General features: G+C 45.8%; 1 protein-coding gene across 1 annotated transcript in view; it reads right to left on the minus strand.

Moving 5' to 3' along the window:
* The window catches only part of LOC129704922 (ubiquitin-like modifier-activating enzyme 1), a 222,492-nt gene that overhangs the window by 138,909 nt on the left and 64,499 nt on the right, over positions 1-19,084 (minus strand). The window contains exons 17-19 of the mRNA XM_055648331.1: positions 14,328-14,392; positions 10,900-11,095; positions 2,548-2,622 (exon numbers count right to left, since the gene is read on the minus strand). Of these exons, the coding sequence (XP_055504306.1) occupies positions 2,548-2,622; positions 10,900-11,095; positions 14,328-14,392 (336 nt within the window). The remainder of the gene's footprint in view (positions 1-2,547; positions 2,623-10,899; positions 11,096-14,327; positions 14,393-19,084) is intronic.

The following is a 19,084-nucleotide window of genomic DNA, read 5'->3' on the forward strand; positions in this document are numbered from 1 at the left end:
GTTTCCATGATTTATCTCTAAACTAAACTAAACAAACAAGCTGGTTACACACAGTGTAACTGCAAGCCCCACATTAATCTATCAAGCCCTACTGATTGACACAGAGTGCTGGAGTAAAAGGGATGGGTGACATATCAGGTCGGGATCCTTCTTCAGACCCGATCGGAAACATCACCCATCCTTTTTCTCTAAATACTGCCTGACCCTTTGTGTCTATCTTTGGTATAAACCAGCATCTGCTTCTGGCCCTGTTGCTTGTTGCATGGAATTGGAGTTGATTAACTAACTAATCAAAGAGTTTAAAAAAAAAACATTAGCGTCTTATGAGGGTAAATTGATGACTGAATACTGGCAGGATTCCAGGTTTGAAATGGATTTTGTTTACTGAGAGAAGTGCTGCGATTTGTTTTTTGAGGTAATTCTCTTTCCAAGCATCTTGACGGAGCTGTGGCTTTGTTGCTGCTTGCGGCAGGCACCTCCACCTCACCTCCACTCCTCAGTGTCCTGCGGTGCCAAGCAGGCAGTCGCAGTGTCAATGATACAATGTGGAGGAAACAGGTAATAGTTGGTTTAAATTAAGCACACTTCCTGGAAAGCCTCAAACTTCCTTGCAGCTGAAGGTTTTCACAAGTTAAAAAGGGTAGCTATTGCCACGGCTACACAAACAGCAGACCTATCAATCGTAGGAAGGAACTGCAGATGCTGGTTTAAACTGAAGATAGACACAAAATGCTGGAGTAACTCATCGGGCCAGGCAGCATCTCTGGATAGAAGGAATAGGTGTGGATTCAGGTCAAGACCCTTCTTCGGACTTATCTATCTCTCTATCTATGGAATGAGGGCACAATGAGGAGATTTTTAGTTTAGTGCAGAGATACAGCATGGAAACAGGCCAGTCGGCCCACCAGATCCGTGCCGACCAGCGATCCCTGCACCCCAACACTATTCTACACACTAGGGATGATTTACAATTTTACCAAAGCCTATTAACCTACCGGAGCATCTGGAGAAAACGCACGCAGTCACGTGGAGAACGTACAAACTCCATATAGACAGCGCCCGTAGTTAGGATTGAACCCGGGTCTCTTGCGCTGTACGGCAGCAACTCTACCGCTGCACCACCGTGCCACCCCAAGATACTCCATTGCGGTGCACCAACCCCTCCACTTCTCTCCCTTGAAACGCTCTCCCCTACCCTCACTCTTCCAAAAGAAGAAATGGTCGTCTTTACGTATTTCCATAAAACCACAGCACAAGGTGTGGGGTTGCCTTAGGGTGGAAATCATAGATATTTAGCCTTTTGAAAGTCATGCAAATCAACAGATAACTGACATTCAATCTTGAGAGAAAACGCAGCATTCAATGTTTGGATTTCAAATAATTCAGATGTCCCCTCTTAAACATAGATCTTCTTCTTTCGATCCAGAGATGCCTCCTGCCTCACTGAGTTACTCCAGCATTTTGTGTCTATCTCCAGTGTAAACCAGCATCTGCAGTTCCATCCGATACATAGAACAGTACAGGAATGGGCCCTTCAGCCCACATTTTTTGTGCCGAACATAATGCCTAGTTAAACTGATCCCATCTGCCTGTACATGATCTATATCCCCCTATTCCCTGCAATTTCATGAGTCTATCTAAAAGCCTCTTAAACGGCACTATTGCGTCTGCGAGTGAGGCAGTATCTCTGGAGACGTTGCCTCACCCGCTGAGTCACTCCAGCATTTTGGGTCTACCTTTGATTTAAACCAGCATCTGCAGTTCTTTCTTCCACAAACTATTTTGTCTGGCTCCACCCTCTCACCTTGTAGCTATGCCCTCTAGTGTTGGACATTTCCATACTGGGAGAAACGTTCTACCCTATTGATGCCTCTCATAGAAGCATAGAACACAGAAAATAGGTGCGGAGGAGGTCAGCACTGCCATACATTGTGATCATGGCTGATCGTCCTCAATCAATAACCCGTGCCTGCCTTCTCCCCATATCCTTTGATTCCACCAGCCCCTAGAGTTCTATCTAACTCTCTCTTAAATCCATCCAGTGACTTGGCCTCCACTGCCCTCTGCGGCAGGGAATTCCACAAATTCACAACTCTCTGGGTGAAAATGTTTTTCTCACCTCAGTCTTAAATGACCTCCTCTTTATTCTAAGACTGTGGCCCCTGGTTCTGGACTCGTCCATCATTGGCAACATTTTTCCTGCATCTAGCTAGTCCAGTCCTTCTATAATTTTATATGTTTAGTTTTAGATAGTTCTATCAAGTCTCCCCTCAACTTCCGATGGTCTGGAGAAAATAATCCAAGTCCATAGAACCACTCCCTGTAGCTGAAACCCTTTAATTCAGGAAGTATTCTGGTAAATCTCCCTCTCCAATACATCGATGCTTGTCCTGTAATGGGACAATTAGAACTGCATGCTCTATTCCAAACATGGCCTAACTAAAGTCCCACAGAGCTGCATCTGGACCCAAGTGTCAACGGGTATATGCAATACTCTTAATGAAGGAGTACCCGTCATAACAAGGCAGGTGAGTGAAAGGAACTTACATTGTTGGCATCAAACTCCAGAGGATGAGGACATCTCTTGGGACCTGACCAAAACGGAGCTCCTGATGTTGTAACCTGGAACAAGATGAAGAAGACCATCATTTGAAGTATAGCACAGACCAGCTTAATTCATTCAATCTACTCTGCTATACGGGTAACTGCCGGCTTTCAACATTTCATGCTAAGTGAATGGGATAAGTTTTTGATATCAAAACCCCTATGCCAAATCTTATCACTTAAATCTCCAAACTAAAATCAAGCTCCAACACCTGGGTGGGTGGCAAAGCAGATAGTCACTGCCACACACAGTGTCAGTGACTCAGGTTCGATCCTGACCTCGAGTGCTGTCTGTGTTGCTGCCTTACAGCACTTGCAGCACCGGAGACCCGAGTTCGATCCTGTACGGAGTTTGTACGTTCTCCGCTTGATCGTGTGAGTTTTCTCTGAGTTCTTCGGTTTCCTCCCACCCTCAAAAGATGTACAGGTCTGTGGGTGATTTGGCTGGGTAGAAACGTAAATTGTCCCCAGTGTGTGGAGGATAGTGTTAATGTTTGGGAATCGCTGGTTGTTGTGGACCCGGTTGGCCGAAGGGCCTGTTTCCACTTCGTATCTCTAAACTAAACTAAACACATGTACTTTTCAGTAGTTACCATTTTTTTAAATTGGGGAAAAACATATTTGTGAAACGTTCCTGGAGAGTGGTACAATTGGTGCAATTGGGAACCATTTGTAATAGTCATATAATGATACAGTGTGGAAACAGGCTCATAGGCCCAACTTGCCCACACTGACCAACATGTTCCATCTACACTAATCCCACTTGCCTGCATATGGCCCATAATCTGCTAAACCTGTTCTATCCATGTACCTGTCTAAATGTTTCTTAAACGTTGCGATAGCGCCTGTATCAACAACCTCCTCTGGCAGCTCATTCCATACACTCACCACCCTTAGTGTGAAAAAGTTGCCCCTCAGCTTCCTATTAAATCTTTCCCCCCCCTCACCTTAAATCTGTTTTCTCTGTTCTCGACTCCCCTATCCTGGGCTAGAAACTCTGTGTGACTACTTGATCTATTCATATAAAAGCACATCTGTCCTAAAGCTGATACAAGGACACCCATACTAATCAATAATCTGTCAATCTCCACCTTAAAAATACCCAATGACTTGGCCTCCACAGCCGCCTGTGGCAATAGATTCCACAGATTCAACACCGTCTGTCGAAAGACATTCTTCCTTATTCTTCCTTCTTCTTTAAAGGATTTTAGGCAAAGAATCCATTCCAATTAAGAAAGAGAGTAACAAAGGTATATCATTAACTGAGGTCTAAGATTGATTTGAGTATATACTGTAAGATGGATATCTTCGGCAAAACGAATTGCAAGATCAAAAAACATACCATGGAACAGATTGTCATACGAAAGTTAAAAACAACCTAACCAACGTTGATATTGACACATGCTAAAAGCCTGCATTAAGTTTAAAGCAAAACAATACAGTAAACATCCCAGGGTATAATTCAGTGGAACAGTAGAGATGATTAAAGTTCTTGGTTGTATCCTGTTCTTTCATCTGCTCTCACACCCTGACTCATTCCTTGAACAATATGCGGGTGAAAATAGAATCTTGATCCTTGCAACAAATGGGGGAATATGGGTTATGTGCAGATAGATAAGTGATGGTGTTGGGACCATGTACAGCACAAACATTGTGGGCCGAAGGGACTGTCGTTGTGCTGTATTGGGCTTGTATTGTTCTATGTTCTCAGTATTAGTAACTTCTGCTGCTATTCAAGTGAGTGACCACACAAACATCTTGGCAAGCAGGCATCAATTTAAACATCAAATCTCACTGTGGGATTGTTAACAATTCTGAAGGAATTAACTTTCTCCCTCTAACTAACTTGGAACTAACTAAGAGTTCCTGGAAAAACAACCATCTGGGCAGACGTGGGTATAAAAGGGCAGCACAATGGAGCAACAGTGGAATTACTGCCTTAAGGGCCTGTCCCACGCAGGAGAAGATTTTTTTTTGGCGACTAGGCTGTTGCCACATGGTCGGCGGGTGTCGACTGTATGGTCGTGAGTTGTCTCCTCATTCGCCCAAAGAGTCGTAGCGTCTTTCTGGTCACCGCTGGATTTTCAACATGTTCAAACTTTTTCGGCGACAGTTGGCTTGATGTCAATGAGCGTAGCTCAGATTCAGATTCAGATTCAATTTTAATTGTCATTGTCAGTGTACAGTACAGAGACAACGAAATGCATTAAGAAGCTTGACTTCTCCTGATGTAGGTGCTGCCGTAGGTTGTTGCCAGGTGACGTAGGTACCCGCGACCGAATTGTCTTCAGTCGTCGCCAACAGGGTCGTAGCTTGTCACGGGTGGACGTAGGTTGACTTCGGTTGTCGTAGGCGTGATCGTAGGTGGACGTCATAATGGGTCTGCAGTTGTCAGTAGCTTGCCGTAGACGAGGTGGTAGGTTGTTGTAGCTTGTCGTAGACATTGTCGTAGGAGGGGGTCCAGTCGCCGGTTTGTCCACGACCTGCTGCGACCATGACAGTCGCCTAAAAAAAAACCGCCTAAGTGGGACAGACCCTTTACAGCGCTAGAGACCCGGGTTCGATCCTGACCACGGTGCTGTCTGTACAGAGTTTGCACATTCTCCCCGTGACTACATGGGTTTTCTCAGGGTGCTCCGGTTTCCTCCCACATTCCAGGTGCACAGGTTTGTAGGTTAATTAGTTTTGTAAATTGTCCCTTGTGTGTAATATAGAACTAGTGTACGGATGTTCACTGTGGACTCAGTGGATTAAAGGGCCTGTTTCTGTGCAGTATCTCTAAATTAAACTAAACTAATATATGGGCTAAACATGGGGCATTTTGGTCGGCATGGATGAGTTGGGCTGAAGTACCTGCTTCCATGCAGTATGACTTTGACTCTGAATCTCTGACTGCACCCAAGATCAGAATTGAACCTGGGTCTCTGGCACCATGAGGCAGCAGCTCTACCAGCTGCACCACTATGCCGCCCGGCCTAAAATCATAACTTTTCTATCCTAACTGAGACCCATCCAATGGAAGGTTAATGCATGGTGAAGATGGCTTGATAGGAAATTTGATTATTTTATAACTGTGAATAACCATAAACGGGAAAAAATTAATGATGATCCCTGCATGGCCAACCTAACGGTGCCAATCCCCTTGCTAAAATATGTTTTTCTTTAGAAAATATAACTTCCCTTTTCCTGATCCAAAGTTAAGCTTTGCTTAAAGTTCAGGTATGCAATAAAAGTAAAAATACTTTAAATTTTATTTTAAAAGCAGTACCCACATTAAGACAATATAATTTTTTTCCCCAAAGCTGCAAGAATTCTGTCTCTACATCTGTCTGCCTCGCACAAGTTAGAAACCAATTACGTCTTTGTTTTGGGATACAGGAGTCCGCAGAGACTTAGTTTTGCCAGATTACATGGCGCTTTTAAATCTGCAATCTATCCCCAGCAGGACATAATGGTCCACGTGCCAAGGCAAAGCCTCTTGTTTTCATTCTGGATTAACCTTTACTTGTCTTGCCCCCTAAAGCTACTCAGCAACAAGCCAGAGTCTTACAGCTCGCAGAAGGCAGATAGGCCTCAGCAGCTGGTGTTAATTTAGTGCTCCCATTCATTAGAAAAAAATCTGCATTTCAGCAGCGGCACCAACTCTGTGCTCATGCATTAGAGGCGTGGGTACGATGATGGAATGACCAAAATGAAATCTCTTGACTCGTTTAGTTTAGATCATAAGACATAGGAGCAGAATTGGGCGATTCAGCCCATCAAGTGGATAGGAGAGGTTTGAGGGATATGGGCCAAACGCAGGCAGGTGGAACTAGTGTAGATGGGATGTGTTGGTGTGTGTGGGAAAGTTGGGTCGAAGGACCTGTTTCCACGCTGTATAACTCGAAGTCAGCTCCGCCATTTGATCATGGCTGACCTATTTTCCCTTCTCGACCCCATTGTCCTGCCTTCTCCCCATAACTTTCAACACCCTTACTAATCAAGAACCTATCATTCTCCACTTTAAAAAAAACAATGACTTGGCCGCCACCGTTCTGTGTAGCAATAAATTCCACAGATTCTCCACCCTCTGGCTAAAGAAATTCCTCCTCATCTCCATTGGACAAATTGGAGGAACAGCATCTCATATTTCGCTTGGGCAGCTTACAGTCCAGGGGTATTATTATTGAATTCTCTAACTTTAAATAACCCCTGCATTCCCTCTCTTTCCACCCCTACCCCACCCAAGTCTTCTATTCTCGCCCAGCTACAGCTAACAATGCCCGTTTCCTTTATCATTTTTACTTTTTTGCATATCTTCCATTCATTTGTTCGATATCGCTCTACACGGTGGCGCAGCGGTAGAATTGCTGCCTTACAGCGAATGCAGCGCCGGAGACCCGGGTTCGATCCCGACTAAGGGTGTTGTCTGTACGAAGTTTGTACGTTCTCCCCTGAGATATCCGGTTTCCTCCCACACTCCATAGACGTACAGGTTTGTAGGTTAATTGGCTTGGTAAATGTAAAATGGTCCCTAGCGGGTGTAGGATAGTATAAATGTGCAGGGATCGCTGGTTGGCGCAGACACGGTGGGCCGAAGGGCCTGTTTCCGCAGTGTATCTCTAAACTGAACTAAAAATCATCATCTACATCTCTCGTTCCCCTTTCCCGTGACTTTCAGTCTGAAGAAGGACCTCGACCTGAAACGTCACCCATTCCTTCTCTCTAGAGATGCTGCCTGTTCTGCTGAGTTACTCCAGCATTTTTTGCCTATCGATGGAAGGGAAGGGAAGTTGGTTTGTGTGATGGTCTGGGCCACGTCCACAACTCTCGGCAATTCCTTGCTCTTGCATTGTTCCTTGTATCTCCAGATTCCTTACAGGCATTAGTTTAATAACACTCTCATCAAGCTACTTTAAAGGCTTATATAGGACATAGAACTGTACAGTACAGGAGCCGGCCCTTCATACCACAATGTCTGTACCATACATGATGCGAAGTTAAACTAATCTCCGTCTCCACACCATCCATATCCCTCCATTCCCAGTATGTCCATGTGCCAATCTAAAATCCCCTTAAACACCACTGTCATGTCTGCTTCCACCAGCAGCCTGTTCCAGTTACCCGCCACTTTCTGTTTTAGAGATACAGCGTGGAAACAGGCCCTTCAGCCCACCGAGTCCTCGCTGACCAGCGACCACATGTACACTAGTTCTAACCCACACACTAGGGAACATTTACAGAAGCCAATGAACCTACAAACCTGCACATCTGGATTATGGGAGGGAACCGGAGCAATCGGAGGTAGCCCACACGGTCACAGGGACAGGGACAGCACCCGTAGTCAGGATCAAACTCGGGTCTCTGGCGCTGTAGGGCAGCAGCTTTACTGTTGCGCCACTGTGCCGCCCACTAATTCTATGTTATCCCACCTTCACATAGTCCACATTAGGGGGACATTTGCAGAGGCCAATTAATCTACAAACCAACACATCTTTGGGATGTGGGAGGAAACCAGAGCACCTGGAGAAAACCCGTGTGCTAATTCTGCTCAGGTAGAATTCGTAGCCATGATTGAACCCGGGTCTCTAGCGCTGTGAGGCAGCAACACAATCGCTGTGCCACTGCGCTGCTCTTGGCAATAACTACTAAGAAACGATACCAATAATAACGTTGTTGGTAACAATTGGTCCTCGAGCAAATGATTGCCATTGGCAGATTGGGATGGTTTTGTTCTAAAGATAGCCCAGCCTTTAATAGAAAGTAACAAGAAGTAGAAGAAAGCGTTTGGGAAGAGTGGGACGATTGAGTGTTTGGACAAAGATGGCACAGGTTCAGTGGCCTGCTATCTGTGCGGCAAGATTCCACGCTCCAATTCTGCATAACATTAGCTGGACACAAATTGACCGATCAAATGCCCACCTTCTATTAAAAAAAAGTGAAACATTTGTTCATATTTATTTGCAATCACAGCTTTTCCATGCACTGATTTATATTACATTCAGTGCAGTTCTTGAATATTGTGCAAAAGCTGCTCATAATAAATCTGTTCTTACCAGGATATTTTGCCACCATTAAGTTGATTCATTAGGAAGATGGAGAGGGTGGGGGGGGAGGAGGTTCGCAGACTTTCCACTCATCAAGATAAGAGATGATCGTTCAGACAAATTAATTTTATTTACATGGAGAACTCAGTATCAGGGTCAATTAGTTCAGGCCGTGTATAGAAAGGAGGCTATACTACCTAATAAAGTCTGATAAACCCAGGCTCTGGAAAGCATTCTGCATGTGCGAGTACTGTGTACTTAAACCGAACAAGGATTTGAACAACAGCTCCCCCAGTGTCGGTAGTTGTCAAATGCACTATGGGGTCAATGGGGAATGCAGACCCGATTTGCCCCACGGCAACTACAGCAAAGGTCTGAAGAAGGGTCTCGACCCGAAACATCACCCATTCCTTCTCTCCAGAGATGCTGCCTGTCCCGCTGAGTTACTCCATCTTAGTCACTGAGTTACTGCAAGTCCTGTCTGGAGCCGCTCTAAACATGCACGCAAGGTGGACTGTGCATTGAACACTGCCTGCAGGAAAACCACAGGATGCCTGAAGCCGACAAAGGTTGAACATCTGTACGGGCTGGCAGGCATCGACGAACCATCTCGAAGACGTGATCGGGCAGCTGCAGTAGAACGCTCCAATGCGGACACAGACTCCCACCACCCCTTGCACAATCACCAACATGCCAAGAAACGCCTGAAGAGTCAGAACAGCTTCATGGAACTAGAGCCAACCGTGCCGGGCACCAAAACCAAACAACAGATGGCAACAGGACACCACCTGCCTTATACTTCCATGAAAGCCCTAAACCGCCTCCGCATCTCGAACTCTGACAAGTGCAACTGTGGAGAGGTACAGACAACGGCCCACCTACTGACTTGTGGCGGAGAGGAATGCACTGCGGACGATCTCTGCAGAGGCACAGATGCGGCACTGGCTGTGGCAAAGCGATGGCAGAACGTCGTCTGACGCACGAGCAAACAAACTCCAGCTCTTTGTGTCTATCTTCGGTTTAAACCAGCATCTGCAGTTCCTTCCTACAGCAAAGTAATACTGTGCAGTGCAGGGCAGTCAGTAATCTAACGGACAATAATGGGCTTGGAGGTGAGAGTTACAAATAACATATAGGAGCAAGCGGGGGGGACCTCATTGAAACTTGAAAGGCCTGGATAGAGTGGATGTAGAGAGGATGTTTCCACCCGTGGGAGAGTCTAGGACCAGAGGACATAGACTCAGAATAAAAGGACGTACCTTTAGAAAAGAGATCAGGAGGAAATTCTTTTGTCAGAGGATGGTGAATCTGTGGGATTCATTGCCACAGTAGGCTGTGGAGGCTGTCAATTGATATTTTTACGACGCAGATTGACAGATTTGTATTTAGGAAGGGTGGCAGGGGTTAAGGGGCAAAGGCAGTAGTAAGGGATTGAGTGGGAAAGATATGCTTGATGTAGGCTTGAAGGGCAAAAAGCCTAATTCTGCTCCTAGAACATATTAACATGAACAAAGGGCTGCAGATAGAGACACAGCGTGCAGGAATAATTCAGTGGGTCAGGCAGCATCTCTGGAGCAAAGGAATAGGCTATGTTTCGGGTCGGAACCCTTCTCCAGACCTTCAAACTCTTCTGACGAGGGGTTCCAACCTGAATGGTCGCATATTCATTTTCTCCAGACCCTTAGTGTAACTCCACCTGACCCTTGAGTAACTCCAACATTTTGTACCTACCAGCATCTGCAGTTCCTTCCTACACAAAGGGCTGCAGATTATGGAAAAGTTGTCTGGCTTCTTAAATATGTCTCTACTCCTTCTCCTCCCCCATCTCCCTCTTTTAAAGGACTTGCCGTACACTGTGCTAGCCGTCTTAACCTCCCTGTTTATCGTGGTGTGTGTCTGTATCACCTTGGCTTTGCACCATGTGAATTTCACACAGCGCTCCCCGTGCATGTGCGTGTGTGCGTCCCGGTTTTTCAGGCGAGTGCCGCAAACTTGACAGTCGCCGGCAGTCTGCTGAAAAATCGCCTAAGTGGGACAGGCCCTTAAGGCGACCCTGATAGCACTGAGAGGAAGGAAATCTGCTATTAAAAAAAACTCTTCTGTCCATGACAAGTCTCCATATAAAGATCTCATCACTGCACCTGGAGTAATTACTTGTGTTCAATTGCAGTGTTGAAACACAGAGTGATTCCAATACAGCAGACATCATCAATTGCTCCCCATTCCTACACTCCCCACTCCCCCACTCCCTCCAGCCTTAACCTGTTACCTGGTCGACTGGGAAGTTGTGTAGAAGCTGCTGGAGGTTGTTATTGTACTGCGTCTGCCAGTGTCTTCTGGCCCAGGCCACACAGTCGGCCCAGGATTTGGGCTTATCGACAACCAGACTCTTGTAAAGGCCTTCCAGAATTTCCAAAATCTGACCTTCCTGGAGCGTCATTGTCTGATCAATAAAAGACGAGCCTCTGTTCAATGTAAAGAGACAGTTACCATTAGCGTCTGAGCTCCAGTCAAGAAGCAAGATTATGACGTGTGCTGTAATGTTAAGATGGTGCGTAGTGGATGTGAAGGGACGTCGTTACGATGTTAACAGGCCAGTAAATGAAACGCATGTCGTGTCCTGTAGGTTTTCATATGAGGGCGACATGGTGGCACAGCGATGGAGCTGCTGCCTCACAGCGCCAGAGACCCAGATTCAATCCTGACTATGGGTGCTGTTTGTACGGAGTTTGTACGTTCTCCCTGTGACGTTTCTCTGGGTGCTCCGGTTTCCTGCCACACTCCAAAGATGTATAGGTTTGTAGGTTAATTAATTGGTTTCCGTAAATTGTCCCTAGAGCGTAGGATAGAACAGGTGTATGGGGTGATTATTGGTCGGTGTGGACTTGGTGGACTAAAGGGCCTGTTTCCGTGCTGCATCTCTAAACTAAATTCTAAAGCTCTAATGCTGTGAATAAATCCAGTTTGTGGCAAATTCCACCACCAAAATAATGGACTTCTTGGTGCTAATGAATCGTCTCGTTAATGGCTGCACTGTTAGGTGGGTTCCCATTTAGACGATGGAGTCATAGAATCACACAGCACCATAAAAGGCCCTTCAGCCCAATGCATCCATGCTGACCATCTCAACTATTCCCATTTGCCTGTATTTGGCCCATATCGCTCTAAACCTTTCCTAATCATGTATCGATCCGAATGTCTTTTAAATGTTGTTACTGCCCCTGCCTCAACTACCTCCTGTGGCAGCTCAATCCATAAGCACAGATAATCTCGGCCCAAATGTTTCCTACTGGTGCTGTGTTGTGGAATGTGCACTGGACTACTCATCTATCTTGAGAATTGGTCCTTGGTGACCAGACACAGCAACCTAATAGCACACGTTCAGCTGGAAGCTGGTGACCCCATTACATTCACTACAACTGATAAACAGGGAAGGGGGGAAATGTAAGCAAAGGACTCGAGATGGAGGGAGGAAAAGTCCACGTAAATCACAGGTGCAGAATTACTATCGTTTGACAGGCTCGATGTTTATTGAAGTTCCACCTACTTAACTTACTGTCAGCAGACAAGATAAACAATCTCTTCAATAGACTGCGAGGTTGAAACTATTACCTTTTTAAGACAATTTCTTCGCTCCAAGCTCAAAGAGGGAGAGGGACCTAACGGCTAAGAGGAAACCCTGTTCAGACTCAGTGAGATGCCATGTGGGCAGAAAGCCCAGCAAGAGAACTTGCTTTCAGAGAGAGAAGCCAGATATTATTGACTTGTACTTGCCTCAACTAGTGCCTTCTGGAGATTCTGGCTCGTTTGACTGTTACAAAGGGGAAGTACTTGCTCTGTGAGATTTCCAAACTCGCCATAAATTGATACAGCTCAGAAACAGGCCCTTCGGCCCCACTTGCCCATGCCGACCAAGATGCCCCTTCTACACCACTCCTACCTGCCCACGTCTGGCCAATATCCCTCTAAACATTTCCTATCCATGTACCTGTCCAAACGTTTTTTTAAATGCTCACAAAGTGCAGGAGTAACGCAGCGGGCCAGGCAGAACATGGAGAACATGGATAGGTCACGTTTTGGGTTGGCACTCTTCTTCAATCCGACCCGAGACGTCACCTATCCATGTTCTCCAGAGACCCTGCCTGACCCGCTGAATTACTCCTGCACTTTGTGTCCTTTTGTGTACACCAGCATCTGCAGTTCCTTATTCCTAGTCTTTTAAATGTTGATATGGGAATGCCTCATACTATCTGTAATAGGACTTTATCTTGCACTAAACGTTATCCCCTTTATCCTGTGGGCGGGTTTGATTGTAATCATGTATAGTCTTTCCACTGGCTGAATAGCACGAGAAAAGCTTTTCACTGTACCTCAGTACACATGACAATACACTAAACTAAGCCATGTACCTGCAGCAACTCCCACCTCTGCACCATGTTCCATGTACTCACCATCCTCCGTGCGATAGGTTTCCCCTCAGTTTCCAATAAAATGTTGCCCCTCTCATCTTAAACCTATGTTCCTAGCTTCTGAATTCCTTGTTACTCTGGGTAAAAGACTCTGTGCAATCACGTGCGTGTGCATGTGCGTGTGTGTCCAAAAAGATGAAACGTTGTGGATTACATCTCTTCTGATTCCGAAAGCATTACAGGTCTATTGTTTTGTACTGAAGAAATTATTCATTTTTTTTCGGTTTATCAAAGTGACATTTCTATGTTATGCTGACAATGTTTGTTTACGGTCAGAGGTAACGTGTGTGACAGTTTGGTTCACTCTCCAGAGAATGGGTCTTACGAACCTCCATAAGATCACCCCTTAGCCTTCTGTGCTGCAAGGATTAAAGTCTTTGCCCTGCCCAACGTCTCCCTATAGCTCAGGCCCTCGAGACCTGGCAACATCCTCGTCGTTCATCTCCGCAAGATCCCCGACACTCTAATCTTCCTCAGATCCAGAGTGATCATCCCAATCTTCTCACTGCACTACGACCATCTCCCACGCAATATCACCCTTCCTCCCCTCCATATTATCTCATCTTTTCTCCTCTACTCCCTAAACACACCTCAAGCAGAGGAGGATGAGGGGTGATCTTATAGAGGTGTTTAAGATCACGAAAGGAATAGATCAAGTAGATGCACAAGTCTCTTATCCAGAGTAGGTGAATCGAGGACCAGAGGACACAGATTTAAGGTGAAGGGGGGGGAAGCTGAGGGGTAACTTTTTCACACAAAGGGTGGTGTGTGTCTGGAACGAGCTGCCGCAGGGGGTGGTTGAGGCAGTTACTATCGCAACGTTTAGGAAACATATAGACAGGTTCATGGATAGGATAGGTTTAGTCGAATATGGGCGAAACACAGGCGGGGTGGAACATCAACATAGTGTAGATGTGACATGATGGTTGGTGTGGGTAAGTTAGGCTGAAGGGCCTGTTTCCACGTTGTATGACTCTATGACCTTACACCTCCAGTCTTCTGCTTCCACACTTCCAACCTTTGCGACCCCACCCCACTCTCTGCAACCCCCTCACCCCTCTCGACACTCTGTGCTCCCCACTTTCCCTGCCCCCTCTCATGCACTTTCTACATTTGGGATGTGGGAGGGAAAGGGACTTGGTGCTTTGGTCTACGTTGTGACAATGATGGGTTTCTTTGCACGCTCTCTCCTCTGCCGGAAGAGATGAGAATGAAGAAGTCTACTTACTCCAAGTACTTGTTGACGTTCTCTGCTGGCTGCTTGAACAGGCCTTCAAACTCCTCCCGGGCCCACTGCAAACAAACACATCCAGTACATCACTGTCTCATCCACGGGATAACCGCATGCGCCACCCTTGAACCCAGGGGACAAATTCATTGACATGTTGCCATAGTGTGAGATCCTGACTCGAGCCCTGTTCTCAGCTTTAGAGATTTGGACTTTAGGGATACAGTGCGGAAACAGGTCTTTCATTCCACCAGGTCCGCACCAAACCACTGGCACTATCCCACACACTTGGGACAATTTACAGAAGCCAATTAACCTACAAACCTGCACATCTTTGGAGTGTGGGGGGAAACCAGAGCACCCGGAGAAAACCCACGTGGTCACAGGGAGAATGCACAAACTATGGCGCTGTACGGTAGCAACTCTACTGCTGTGCCGCTGTGCCACCTCCATAGTTTGGGGGAGGGAGGTGGATGGGGATGGAGATTTTACTGGAGAGAAAGGAAACAAAAGGGATCTTGTTCCTGTTTTTTATCCACTGACTCCTTCCTGGTATGCATTGTGAGCAACATACATTTTAGGCTCAGCTGAGATGCCCCAAATAGTTCAACAACTTAGTGACTCTCAATACAGTGACATGGCACAGTAGCACAGCTGATAGGGTGTGACTCACGGCGCCAGAGACCCGCGCTCGATCCTGACCTCAGGTGCTGTCGGTGTGGAGTTTGCAGGTTCCCCCTGTGGCTTCAGCTTTCCTCCAGTGCTCCGGTTTCCTCCCACAGCCCAAAGATCTGCAGGTTTGTAAGTTAACTGGCCTCTGTAAAATTGCTCTGAGAGTGCAGAGTGAAGATAAAGGAGGGGAACGAGCAAGTGCAGAGAGAAGAACGAGAGCCACACGAGAGAAGAAATAAGAGCAAGATGGAAGGCAGAAGAGAGCGCGGAGAGGCAAGGAGGAGAGCAAAGAGGTTGAAGGGCAAGGAGAGCAGCTGGCAGTGAAGAGCAAAAGAGGAGAAGAAAAATAGAGAAGCATCAGAAAAGATCAAGTTGAGGAGTAAGTGAGAGAAAGAAGGGAGAAATCAAGAGAGAGGGACAAAAGTGAAGGGAAAATCTATCAAAAGGAAACGGATGGAAGGGGGAAAAAATGGAAGTGGCCAGATATTTGTCTTTATGTTGAAGTTGACAGAGGGATAAATGGTGGACAAAGCAGCTGGGGTAAGGTACGATGCTTACTGTGAAATGCAGTAAGGAACCTCTTGGAGTCACTTCAGGGAGAAGAAAGTGCTTTACCATTCCACCCAAAAGAGAGAGCCATTGTCCCACAGTACTGCATTGTACTAGCAGCCTAATTACCCGCTCATCAAAACAAAAGTGAGAAGAATGTTCCAATATACACTGACCCCGATGTAATCCCACAGGGAGGAAAAAATGTAATGGACTCTCTGTTAGAAAATCTGCTCGAACACCATCACGCACGGAGGATGTGAATATCCATTTGTTTAAATTAGTTGGATCTGGAGAGTTGACATATACCGAGAACCTCACATAAACACAGACTTCCCTTCATCGGTATACGGCGATCTTGACAGGGACTGCACCAGGGAGTACTTTAATATACATAACATACATGTCACATTGAACCTTATCCTGCAATGTGTTTTAATGTTTACAAAGTGCCACAGTAATAAGAACAGCTTTCCCAGGAATCCAATTAACCCCATATATACCAACTATCAGAGTGACTGTGTGGTCCATAATAAGTTCATGAGACATAGGAGCAGCATTAAACCATTCGGCCCATTGAATCTGCATCGCCATCCGATCATGGCTGATCCATTTTCCCCCCACATAACCCCATTCTCCAGTCTTCTCCCCGCAACCTTAGATGTCCTTACTAATCAGGAACCTATCAATCTCCTCTTTAAAAATACATAGAAACATAGAAAATAGGTGCAGGAGTAGGCCATTCGGCCCTTCGAGTCTGCACCGCCATTCAATATGATCATGGCTGATCATCCAACTCGGTATCCTGTACCTGCCTTCTCTCCATACCCCCGATCCCTTTAGCCACAACGGCCACATCTAACTCCCTCGTAAATATAGTCAATGAACTGGGCCTCAACTACCTTCTGTGGCAGAGAATTCCAGAGATTCATCACTCTCTGTGTGTAAAAGTACCCAATGACTTGGCCTCCACTGCTGTCTGTGGCAATGAATTCCACAGAGAGGGAGAAAAGATCTTTGTGCTATCTTAGCTTCTCCCTGTAGTGGCTCCAAAAGGTGTCTCACAGCATTTCAAAGTGAGTATTGGAGTGCACTCCAGCTGCCTCGACCACCATTTCTTTCTCTGTCAACTTCAGCCACGCCGATTATCTGGCTAGTTTCTTTATCTTCGTCCCCTTTCATCTCTCATTTTCACACCTTACCCTTCCATATCTCTATGTCTCCCTCTCCCCGGCTCTTAGTCCGAAGAAGGGTCTCGACTCGAACGTCACCCATTCCTTCTCTCCAGAGATGCTGCCTGTCCTGCTGAGTTACTCCAGCATGTTGTGTCTATTTTCAGTGTAAATCAGCATCTGCATGTCCTGCCTACACCCTTCCTTTATTGCCCTCCCTTTTTTTTCATAAATGTTTTTGTCACTAGTTCCCCCCTCTTTCTTGCTTTCTCTCTATTCTTTCCCTCACTCACTTTCTGGTTTGAGTTAAATCTTTGATTTCTTCTTTCTGCTGTTTCACTTGTTGATATTGTTGACATGTTGATATTTTAACGAGTTCCAGTTCTTGGGACGATCATAATCAAACATGCGGTAGGCTTCCTAATCAAGAACCGATCAATCGCCGCTTTGAAAATACTAGGTTTCAATGAAAATCCATGGGTCAGGTTAATAAGGCTTTAACGTTTCCCTGGATGGCTTTTCTATTTTAAAACCTTTTGGACTTTTGTTTCAAGGGAAAAAAATGTTCACTTATTACATAGGACAAGATATACCAGACAATAATAAACGTAGATACAGATTGAGACAAGATCCAGACTCTAGATTCAGGGAGTTATAAGACAAGTGTACAGACCTCTCACTAGCTAGAGAGTGGTCCTGACCTCCCATCTACCTCATTGGAAAGCTTTGAACTACCTTTAATCGGACTTTAATTTGCGCAAAATGTTGTACCCTTTATTCTTTATCTGTGCATTATGGACAGCTTGATTGTATTCATGTATAGTCTTTTCATTGACTGGATAGCACACAAACAAAAGCTTTTCAATGCACCTAGGTACATTTGACAATAATAAACTAAACTAGATCAGTGATATCTGACCGGTTCTTTTTGTCTCGGCAGTCGCTCTTGTTCAGGCCTGTAATCACCATCGATTCAGTGTCAGAAATCAGAAATTATGTTGGGTTCTTTGTCGACAATGAATCCTGCAATGGATTCTCTTCCCACGCTAGCTCCATGACCCACAATTGTGTCCCCTAGGATCCATTCTCGACCTCTGCCCCCATCCTTCCTCTTTCTCATTCCCATGGTCCTCCTCAGAGACTCCAGCTAACAACACAGGGCCGGTTTCCAACGGCAGACCGATGACACTCAGCTTGTCCTTCCCACCACTTTTCCTTTCCTCCGCTGTCTATGTTTCATTGGGCTGATTATCTTCACTGAGAATGAAGCCGACACTTTGCTTTTCCACGCTTAGTTATAGTGTCGTACAGCATGGAGACAGGCCCTTCGGCCCAACCTGCCCATGCTGTACAACATGCACTAGTCCCACCTGCCTGCGTTTGGCCCAAATCCCTCTAAACCTATCCTATCCATGTACCTGTCTAAATGTTTCTTTAACGTTCTGATAGTACCTGCATCAACTACATACTCTGGCAGCTTGTTCCATATACCTACAACCCTTTATGTAAAAAAAGGTGCTCCTCAGGTTCCTATTAAATCTTTCCCCCCTCACCTTAAAACTGGTTTCTGGTTCTTGATTCCCCTACTCTAGGTAAAAGACTGTGAATTTACCCTGTCTATTCCCCTCATGGTCTTATTCACCTCTATAAAAATCACCCCTCATCCTCCTGTGCTCCAAAGAATAAAATTCTAGCCTGCTCAACCTCTCCCTAAAGCTCAGGAGAAATGTCTATAGTTGGAGAAATGTCCAATCTAAATCACGAGTTGGCTTCATCCCCGACCAAAACTCTCTTGCTAAGCTATCGGTTCCATTGGTCTCCATGGCAACCATCTGAAACGGAACATACTGTTTGGTGGTGTTAATTTGGATCTTGAAATGAGCTTTGAGCACATCCTCCATCACCTGGACATCTCCTCCACTGTCGGAGTGAGGCCACTCGCAAATTGGAGGAGCAGCCCCTCATATTCTGTTTGGGAGCTTATAACCCAGTGGTATGAATACCGATTTCTCTCTTCAAGTAACCCTTGCTTTCCCTCTTTCTCTGTCTCTCCCCCACCCTAGTCTTCTTGCTAGTTTAATGTTCGTATCCCTTCGTTATCACCTCTTCCTCAGCCAACAATGGCCCATTGTGGGCTCCTCCTTTTTTGGGTCATTGGTGCTCGGTTTTGTTCTGCACTTTTTCCATACCTCGAGTTTCCCTCTCCCCTGACTCCCAATCTGAAGAAGGGTCTCAACCCGAAATGTTACTTATTCCCTTTCTCCAGAGATGCTACCTGACCCGCTGAGTTTATCCAGCATAGTTTATCTTCGTTATAAACCAGCATCTGCAGTTCCTTCTTACACCTTTCCACCCTGACTCGCT

The sequence above is a fragment of the Leucoraja erinacea genome, chromosome 16, assembly GCF_028641065.1.
Source record: "Leucoraja erinacea ecotype New England chromosome 16, Leri_hhj_1, whole genome shotgun sequence".
NCBI lineage: Eukaryota > Metazoa > Chordata > Chondrichthyes > Rajiformes > Rajidae > Leucoraja > Leucoraja erinaceus.